The 10,936-nt window shown below is 41.0% G+C and overlaps 1 protein-coding gene across 1 annotated transcript; it reads right to left on the minus strand.

The window, feature by feature from the left end:
* On the minus strand, positions 1–9,355 carry LOC140453075 (chymotrypsinogen 2-like). The gene is made up of 7 exons (XM_072547464.1): positions 9,304–9,355; positions 9,086–9,189; positions 7,224–7,303; positions 6,861–6,942; positions 3,545–3,725; positions 256–389; positions 1–168 (listed from the first exon to the last, which is right to left on the minus strand). Exons 1-7 carry the CDS (start codon positions 9,353–9,355, stop codon positions 7–9), a joined length of 795 nt encoding a protein of 264 aa, XP_072403565.1. The 3' UTR covers positions 1–6.
* Positions 9,356–10,936: the final 1,581 nt, after the last annotated feature.

Here is a 10,936-nt window from a genome sequence, read left to right on the forward strand (position 1 = left end):
ATGCAATCAGTTAGTGGCAATGGTCTCATCAATCCATCCTCTGAGTTCAGTTACACGGGCGTAGACCCCAGGTATGGAAGTGGAGCAGAAGCCACTGCCCCAAGAAACAATACCAACCAGATTCCAGGCATTATCCTTCTGACAGACAAGAGGCCCACCAGAGTCACCCTGTAAATGAGATGAAGTTAGCGCTTTTAGTTTTAGTTTTATTTTATAATTGAAGCAAGTTTAAAATACCTTGCAGTAGGTTCATACCATGCAAGACGATGCACCTGAGGCACCAGCACAAATCATGATGTCTGTGATCTTGTCACCCCAGTATTGCTTACACTGAGCATTGGTAAGGAGAGGGAGCATTGCTTGCTGTAGTGTATCTGGGCGCTCAGGAGCTGCAAGTAAATAAGGTGATATATGATTCAATTGTTCGTTATAATTTGTCTATGCTTTAATCCTTTAATGGTTACAATGGTTGTAAGAAGTACAAATCATGGAGAATGGTGGAGAAACTCAGCAGGTTTGGCAGCATCTGTGGAGAGAGAAGGAGCGTCAACATTTCGAGTTAGCATGGCTTCTTCAGAACTGATAAAAGTTGGGGTGAAAAGCCTATTTGTTTTCAGACGATTGAGGCTGAACAGAATGATTTGCAATTTGTTCCTGGGTTCTCCGAGCAACAGGGTTTGCTTATCTCCATATTTGGCTTCCTGAGCATAACTTACTCATTATAACTAATCACGTTGTGGCTGTACAGGACATTGGTTAGGCCACTTTTGGAATATTGCAGGCAATTCTGGTCTCCTTCCTATCAGAAAGATGTTGTGAAACTTGAAAAGGTTCAGAAAAGATTTATCACGGTGTTGCCAGGATTGGAGGATTGGGAGAGGTTGAATAGGCTAGGGCTATTTTCCCTGGAGCGTCGGAGGCTGAGAGGTTTATAAAATTATGAGGGACATGGATAGGATAAGTGGACAAAGTCTTTTCCCTGGGGTGGGGAAGTCCAGAACTAGAGGGCATAACTTTAGGGTGAGAAGGGAAAGCTATAAAAGAGACCTAAGGGGTAGGGAGTGGTATATGTATGGAATGAGCTGCCAGAGGAAGTGATGGAAGTTAGTACAACTGCAACATTTAAAATGCATCTGGATGGGTATATGAATAGGAAGGGTTTGGAGGGATATGGGCCAGGTGCTGGCAATTGGGACTAGATTAGATTGGGATATCTGGTTGGCATGGATGAGTTGGACTGAAGGGTCTGTTTCCATGCTGTACATCTCTATGACTCTATTAGACCAATTTGAATAACAACCTCCTGTGATACCACAATATTATTGTAATATTAGAGGGAGATAATGATATGGTAGCAGTGACCCCGAACTAATAATATATTGGCCCAGACTAGTGCACTGAGAATATGAGGCGAAAATGAGGACTGCAGATGCTGGAGATCAGAGTCAAGATTAGAGTGGTGCTGGAAAAGCACAGCAGGTCAGGCAGCATCTGAGGAGCAGGACAATCGATGTTTCGGGCAAAAGCCCTTCATCAGGAATTCCTGAAGAAGGACTTTTGCCTGAAATGTCGATCTTCCTGCTACTTGGCATATGAGTTTAATTCCCACCGCAGTAGCTAGTGGAATTAAATTTCACTAATTTTGACTATGAAGCTACCATTGATTGTTATAAAAATCTATTTAGTTAATTAACCTTCTTCTGGGAACTCTTTTGTTTTACATTACAGTACAGTACAGGCTCTTTGGCCCTTAATGTTGGGCCGACCTGTGAAACCAATCTGAAGCCCGACTAACCTACATCATTCCATGTTTGTCCATATGACTATCCAATGACCACTTAAAAGACCCTAAAGTTGGCGTGTTTACTACTGTTGCAGGCAGGGCATTCCATGCCTCTACTACTCTCTGAGTAAAGAAACTACCTCTGACATCTGTCCTATATCTATCACCCCTCAATTTAAAGCTATGTCCCCTTGTGCTAGCCATCACCATCCAAGGAAAAAGGCTCTCACTGTCCACCCTATCTAACCCTCTGATTATCTTGTATGTCTCAGTTAAGTCACCTCTCAACCTTCTCGCTAATGAAAACAGCCTCGAGTCTCTCAGCCTTTCCTCATAAGATCTTCCTTCCTTACCAGGCAACATCCTAGTAAATCTGCTCTGAACCCTTTCCAAAGCTTCCACATCCTATAATGCCGTGACCAGAACTGTATGCAATACTCCAAGTGTGGCCGCACCAGAGTTTTGTTCAGCTGCAGCATGACCTCATGTTTCTAAAACTCAATCCCTCTACTAATAAAAGCATATGCCTTCTTAACAATATTATCAACCTGGGTAGCAACTTTCAGGGATCAATATACATGGACACCAAGGTTTTTCTGCTCATCTACCAAGAATCTTACCATTAGCTCAGTACTCTTTATTCCTGTTGCTCCTTCCAGAGTGAATCACCTCACACTTTTCCACATTAAACTCCATTTGCCACCTCTCAGCCCACCTCTGCAGCTTATCTATGTCCCTCTGTAACCTGCAACATCCTTTGGCACTATCCACAACTCTACCAACCTTAGTGTCATCCTCAAATTTACTAACCCATCCTTCTATGCACTCATCCAGGTCATTTATAAAAATGACAAAGAGCACTGGCCCCAAAACAGATCCTTGCGGTCCCACTAGTAACTAAACTCCAAGATGAATATTTCCAATCAACCACCATCCTCTGTCTTCTTTCAGCCAGCCAATTTCTGATCTAAACTGATTAATTACCCTCAATCCCATGCCTCCATATTTAGTGCAATAGCCTACCATGGGGAACCTTATCAAATGCCTCACTGAAATCCTTATACACCACATCAACCACTTTACCCTCATCCACCTGTTTGGTCACCTTCTCAAGATCTGTTATCCTTGCCTTCAGAAATGGGCTTGACTCTAACTGTCCTCTGACGTGGCTTGGTAAGCCATTCATTTGAATGGCAAGTAGGGGAGGACAACAAAAACTGGCCTTTCCAGTGACACCCACATCCCATGAGAATGAGAAAAAAAACAGGACAGGGTAGGAGAAAGCTGAACAACCTCTCCAACAACCAGCAGGAACTAAGCCCTCACCTGTCAATATCTTGTTTATTTCTGCAAATTATGTTTGGAAAATTCAATATGAGCAAATGAAAAGAGACATTTAGTTATTGTAATCATTAGCTTTCTGGTTAATAAATCACACTAATGAGTTAGAAGATCCAAGGGTCAAATCCTACTCCAGTAAGTGGAGGCCACTTGTGTCTGGTGAGTGTGAGCTGTCCATTCACATGAGTCTGAATTGTGAGAGCCCATGAATCTTTCCATTGTTTAGGAATGACCATCCTATCAGCTGCTCTGGCAATGATTCCAGACAGATCTGTCAGACTGTCAGACAGCCTATCAATCACTGTCTTATTTAAGCCATTTCAAAGGAATCAGAGTGAAGGTACAAAACCGATAACGATAACAGAGGAAAACTCAACTGTATTGTGTGAGAGCATTTGCTAAAGTTTGGATGTGACGTACGGTATGCCTGGGTCCTTCCCCATCCGGTTGTGACACACTTCATGCCAGCTGGGAAGTTATCTGCTGCAGCGGCGAGACAGACTGGGGATACCTGCCGATTGAACTGAGCAGGGGATGCAAGCTTCACCACGGCAACGTCATAGTTAACGTTAAAGGAATTCCACTTGGGATGAGTAACGACCTGCGAGGGAAGGAGCAGGATTAGTTGCTGGCCTCATTACTCTTGTATGACTATACAGGTATGCAATTAATTCAGCTGCAGATTTCAGAGGAGAAGTTGTTTCCCTAACAAAAGCTCATGTGCACCTTCCTATGGAAGGTGCAATGCTCATTGATTATGCTAGTTAAAATACAAACACTGGACAAAAGCGAGTGGGCAGCAAGTTAACAGAAAGCAACCTTTGGGTCCGAATCCTATCAGATGGAATGATTGGTTGGAGCAACAGTTAGAGCCAATGAGGAATTTACAAGAGCTAGAGGGTGTGGTGGATGGCAGTTATAGGAAGGGAGAAAAGCCGCAGATACAGTTACGTAGATGGATTACCTTCAGGAAAGGTAAGAGAGGTAGGCAGGTAGTGCATGAGTTTTCTGTAACTATCCACATTTCAAACAAGTATGCTGTTTTGGAAAATATAGGGGATGATGGATTCTCAGGGAAATGTAGCACAGACAGCCAAGTTTCTGGTACTGAGACTGGCTCTAATGTAATGAGATGTATGTCGGGTTCCAAGCAATCGATTGTGTTCGGGGGCTCTCTAGTCAGGGGCACAGACAGACATTTCTGCAACCAGCAGTGAAAACTCAGAATGGTGTGTTGCCTTCCTGGTGTCAGGATCAAGGATGTCTCAGAGAGGGTGCAGAATGTTCTTAAAAGGGAGAGAGACCAGCAGGAAGCCATTGTACATTGGAACCAACGACACAGGAAGGGAACAGAATGAGATTCTGAAGGAAGAATATAGAAAGTTAGGCAGAAATTTAAAAAGTAGGTCCTCAAGATTAGTAATATCTGGATTACTCCCACTGCTATGAGCTAGTGAGAGTAGGAATAGGAGGATAGAGCAGATGAATTGTGAGGCTGACGAGATGGTGTATGGGAGAAGGATTCACATTTTTGGATCATTGCAATCTCTTCATGGGTAGAAATGACCTGAACACGAAGGATGGATTGCACATGAATTGGAAGGGGACTAATACAGTGGCAGGAAGATTTGCTAGAGCTTCTTGGGAGGATTTAAACAATAAGGTGGTGGTTGGGGGGGGGGGGGGGGGGGGTGAGACCCAGGGAGATAGTGAGGAAAGAAATCAATCTGAGACTGGTACAGTTGAGAAAAGAAGTGAATCAAACAGTCAGGGCAGGCAGGGACAAAGCAAAGAACGAGGTAGGACTGATAAATTAAACTGCATTTATTTCAATGCCAGAGGCCTAACAGGGATGGTAGATGAACTCAGGGCCTGGTTAGGAACATGGGACTGGGATATCATAGCAATTACAGAAACGTGGCTCAGGAATGGACAGGACTGGCAGCTTAATGTTCCAGGAAACAAATGCTACAGGAAGGATAGAAAGGGAGGCAAATGAGGATGGGGAGTGGTGTTTTTGATAAAATTATTTAGGTGGAACTGAGAAATAAGAAAGGAATGATCACCTTATTTGGATTGTATTATAGACCTCCTAATAGTCAGCAGGAAATTAAGAAACAAATTTGTAAGAATATTTCAATTATCTATAAGAATAATAGGGTGGTTATGGTAGGGGGCTTTTAACTTTCCAAACATAGAGTGGGACTGCCATTGCATTAAGGGTTTAGATGAGAGGAATTTGTTAAGTGTGTACAAGAACATTTTCTGGTTCAGATGTAGATGTTCCGACTAGAGAAAGTGCAAAACGTGACCTACTCTTGGGAAATAAGGCAGTGCAGGTGACTGAAGTGTTAGTGGGGGAGCACTTTGGGGCCAGCGACCATAATTCTCTTAGTTTTAAAGTAGTGATGGAAAAGGATAGACTGGATGAAAAGTTGAAGTTCTAAATTGGAGAAAAGCCAATTTTGATGGTATTTGGCAAGAACTGACATCAGACTCACTGGTCTGTAGTTCCCTGACTTGTTCTTACCATCTTTCTTAAATATTGGTACCACGTTAGCCAACCTCCAGTCTTCCGATACCTCACCTGTTACTATCGATGATACAAATATCTCAGCAAGGAGCCCAGCAATCACTTCCCTAACTTCTCAGAGTTCTAGGATACAGCTGATCAGGTCCTAGGGATTTATCCACTTTTATGCATTTCAAGACATCCAGCACTTGCTCCTCTGTAATATGGACATTTTTCAAGATGTCACCATCTATTTCCCTACATTCTATATCTTCCATGTCCTCTTCCACAGTAAACACTGATGCAAAATACTCGTTTAATATCTCCCCCATCTCCTACAGCTCCACACAACGGCCACCTTGCTGATCTTTGAGGTGCCCTATTCTCTCCCTAGTTACCCTTTTATCCTTAATATATTTGTAAAAGCCCTTTGGATTCGCTTTAACCCTATTTGCCGTAGCTATCTCATGTCCCATTTTTGCCCTCCTGATTTCCCTCTCTATGACTATATGACTCTAAATAAATGTGCAAAATTAAAAGTAATAGACTGATCCTTCTGATGTCTCACTATTATCTGAAATATATCTTAAATTTCATATTACGTTAAAGTTATTTTATTTCTTAATAGAATATTCAGGTCATTATATTCTTGGTAAATTATACCTATTGAAATCAATTTTAACTACTTAGAGTTTCAACTTCTTTGACCTGTCAATTCTCTTTCAGGCATGTATGTATGTATGCTAGAGTTTGTCTTCTCAATCACAATAATGTCAATAATTTTGTTAACAGTTCATCAGATCATCAATACTGTTGGTCACAGACTTAGAGTCCTGGAATATTGGGGAGGTGGATTGAAACAAGGGTCCAAAGTTTAGGGGCATGTGGAATTATTACAATAATTATAACAATAAATATAACAATTAAGTGTCTGCTATTGTTTCTTTCTTACATCAGTGAGCAGTAAAGAGTAACTTTTGCTTCCAATGAGTTTCAATGTGGATAATGATGCAATTGTCAGAATTATGACATTTCATGACCAAATATGTGAGGAACATCAACACTGGAATGGAAAACTTCTACTTTGGAGACCCCTCCAAGTGTAGTTATCCTCTGAGGCAGCAATACCCAACCCCCAAAATTGTTTTGGATTTTAACAGTGATTTCAGTCAAATGTGAGCTGATTAAATAAAATCCTTGGCTTACAGAAGGACTTATACGTACCTTGGCAATGGACATGGATTTTTGGCTCATTTCTGTTGTTAAACTTTTGTCAAAGGCACCAACAATGACAAAATCTGCAGTACTGTTTCAGACAAAAGAGAAGGTTACAGTGAGTACATTCACTGCAAAATGTCAACAACTCTCGGCTTCATAGCATCAGCATTTCAAATTGAAAACTACTTTCTTGTCATGGTCACTTGCCAGTAATTCTCTGACTTCCCTCACTCTCTTCTGGAAAGGATCTTGGTATTGTTCAGATCAAGGTTTCCCCTGATCCACAGTTTACGATTTACAATCGGCATTTTTGATCAAAAATATTAACAATTCCATCTCTTTTTTCTGACAGCTCTCAGTATGACTTACCTTACACCACAATGTGCAGCAGTGACAACCCAGTTTTCATTGATCAAAGAGCCACCACAGAAATGCCAGCCAGAGTCAGACTGTAATGTGAAGAAATAAGACATGTAGTAACACCATGCTATCATCTACCTTCTCATTCTAAATTTCAATTCAAAGGTTTATTTAAAAATCAAAATTGTATCATCCAGAAGGCCAAATTGAGGCAAGCTTTATAATCGATCATTCCAACCAACATACAAAATAGAGGAAGGGTCACTGGACCCGAAACATTAACTCCGATTTCTCTCCACAGATACTGCCAGACCTGCTGTGCTTTTCCAGCAATTTCTGTTTTGGTATAGAGAACAGAGTACTGTGTTGATCATCAGATTACAGTACATGATCAAGGTTCAAAGTCTAACAGTCTTCGGAGTTAGCTCATCGTGTCGATGAGAAGTGGCACATGAGAATTCTTAAATCTCGTCTTTTTATGTTTTAATTCAGTTAATTGTTTTGGGTTCTGTAGCTACTGTGAGATTTGTTTGAAAGTAACAAGTAACCAAATTTGGAGATCAGCAGCAATCTCATGAAAGTAAAGCAGAGTTGATTGCCTTTTAAATGTCTTCAAACCTCAGTGGAGTAAGGCATTTGAGGAACTACATTAATTAGGGCAAAGAATGACTTTGCAAATCCTTTTCTGGACACTCTCAATAGCTTTTCATTGTTCTGTTTGTGATTCCACTTGACTACATATCTGTTCCATATTCCAATACAGGATGAATGAAAAGTTATAACATCATCAGGTGAGATAAAATGGCATTTCAGCTTCTCAAGGGTGTATAGAAGACTGTTAATTTACTTAACAATAGGGACTGGGCCCAATTTTACTAGAAAGTGCATGATGAAGGTCTGTATTGCAAACTGTTTCTCTGTAAGAAGGGACTTGGTTCTAATTAACTAAACAAGAATGCTAGCAAGTAAGTCAACAGCTCAGCAATGGGAAATTTGAACATATCTGACAGAAAAGGAATATATTGCAGGGGAGAGCTCCAAGGATATACAGAGAAAGAAAAAGCATCTTTGAAACTTTACAAGGAAATCATTTAACATTAGGATGGACTAAAGAAAATTAAGAGGAATACAGAAAAGGTGATGGGGAGTTAATCCAAAAAAACTAACAGGAAATGTGAAAAACGGTATGAAATAATATAAAAAGAAATGATAATGGCTTTTAGAGACATATGAACTTCTTTTTGTATTTAAAAGTAGGCTAGGACCCCTCATGAATGAAGGACAGAGATAAACTGTGAGGATAAAGGTGGGGCAGGAAATTAATTGAATACTTGATTATTTATATGATGGCAGAAATGTGACTACAGAGTAGTATATTCACCAACTTTAAGGGCATTTAAATGGTCATTGGATAGATATGGACAAAAATGCAATAGTGTAGGTTAGATGGGTTTCAGATTGGTTCCACAGGTCAGTGCAACATCGAAGGCCGAAGGCCTGCACTGTGCTTTATTATTCTATATTCTATGCAGAGGAATGGTCTTTTACTCGAACAATGGAAATGAAAATCCTGTAATTATTTTATGAAATCAATTGAATAATTGAATGTGCAGCAGCCCCTTTTATCTGGATGAACCAGAATGTCATGCGGCTCTTCATCTATATCTCTCTCTTGTGAAAAAAAAGGTGAGTGGTCCTTTAATATTTCTCCTTACCATTCCTAATCTACTTTTTGTATTCTTTGACAAACTTCACTCAAAGTATAGAGGACATGTTGGACACATGCAAGTTAAAATGGTGATAATTGCTTGAATTTCAATAGAACAATAATAAATCATTATGTTATGTATCTTTTAACAGCTTTAACTCACCTGTAAGGACACCTGCCAAGGCCAGGATCCTGGAACAGCTTCTTCACCATTGACAATTCGAGCATAGCCTGTGACAACAGGGGAGATGGCAGGAGTGCCACAGCCTAAAGTCCAGGTAGAAAGAAGCAGTTATTACAACTTTGCATTATCGACTGTATTCAAACCAATATCTTTAATGCCAATGACCATTTCAAGAAATTGGTTTAAAACAGGATTACCATAACTGGCTCCTATGAAAGCAAAGCAGGACAGAAACCAGAAGAACGCCATGGTGTGTCTTACTGGGAGATTTAAGAAAACAATATGACTTTTATATCCCAATGAACCTTAGGTAGCATACAGTAGGAATGTCAAAACGAATAACAAATAGTATCTAAAAAGATTAAAAAGCACCATTAAATTCATTAATGAGTGCACATGCTTCTGATTTCTTTCCAGGTAAACAAATGCATTAGGAAGATTACAAGGTGAGTGAACATTTGAAAAGATATGTTGCCAAGCATCTAGAATATTTGTATTTTCCCAGATAAAGACTACCATTGATTTTGTACATGCAGCTCTCTGAGCTCCTGTATAAAATTGCCAAGTATTTATTGGAGGAGGTGGGTTATGTCAAGGCTGTGGGAGCCTAGTCAATGGACTGGAAAGTTGGACTGTTGGTCAATGGTTTGGAGCACCCACTCCTGCGTGTTTATGCCCATTTGATTAGATTACTTCGGCCCAACTAGTCCACACCGACCCGCCGAAGCGCAACCCACCCAGACCCATTGCCCTACATTTACCCCTGCACCATGGCCAATTCACCTGACCTGCACATTTTTGGACGGTGGGAGGAAACCGGAGCACCCGGAGGAAACCCACGCGGACACGGGGAGAATGTGCAAACTCCACAGAGTCAGTCGCCTGAGGCGGGAATTGAACCCGGGTCTCTGGTGCTGTGAGGCAGCAGTGCTAACCACTGTGCCACCGTGTCAGTTAGCAGTTATCAGTGTTTCCATTCCTTTAAAAGGCAGGATCCCCCCCCATCTCCACCTCAGAGGGACAGCAGCAGTTTTGTCACTGTACTTCCAATGGGTTCAGTAGTGACTGATAGGACGACACCTCCTGGATGGGCACAGTGCACGTGTCACCCTCAGAACAAGGTGAACTGGAGCTAATGTCATTGGGCCAGTCAAACAGAATTAGGCTATAGGGACCGATAATGAGAGGATTTCTCTCTTCCTAGTCCATATGGAGAAGGCCAGGATTCACCAGACAGTCTCCCAACAGGAACAGGACTCACCCACTGCTGGTAAAATATCAGCAGCAACAGGAACCAGCCTTACTCTGGCTATGTAAGTAGCGCAATTAGCCTCTCATCAAGAAGGCCCTCCTCTGTCTTGATTGCCGCAGCAATGGGAAGGTGTTAGGCAATCCTTATCTTGCCATTTATAACCACCCTCTGCTATTAGCTCAGCCCCAATGTGCTGGTAAAATCTATTTCTAACAATGCATTGCTAGTCTGTGAACATCCGCAAAGCATGATACAGGTCAATGGCTATTCCTTGGACAATAGTTAAACAACAAGAAGTAGAGAGTAGTCACAAATAAGTCATTTTCAGTTTTGCATAAGTGCCACAGGGATCAATGTCTGTACAAGTTTCACAAGCTACAATTATTTACAATTTATATAAATAACTCAAATGAAGGGACAAAGGATATGGTTACTAAATTTGCTGATGGCACAAAGATAGATAGGAACATGAATTATGAAGAGGTCATAAAGTGTCTGCAAAGGGCTACAGTTAGGTTAAATAAGTGAGCAAAAATTTGGTTGTTGGAATGCAATGTAAGAAAATGTAACTGTCCACT

The sequence above is a fragment of the Chiloscyllium punctatum genome, chromosome 26 (genome assembly GCF_047496795.1).
Source record: "Chiloscyllium punctatum isolate Juve2018m chromosome 26, sChiPun1.3, whole genome shotgun sequence".
Classification (NCBI taxonomy): domain Eukaryota; kingdom Metazoa; phylum Chordata; class Chondrichthyes; order Orectolobiformes; family Hemiscylliidae; genus Chiloscyllium; species Chiloscyllium punctatum.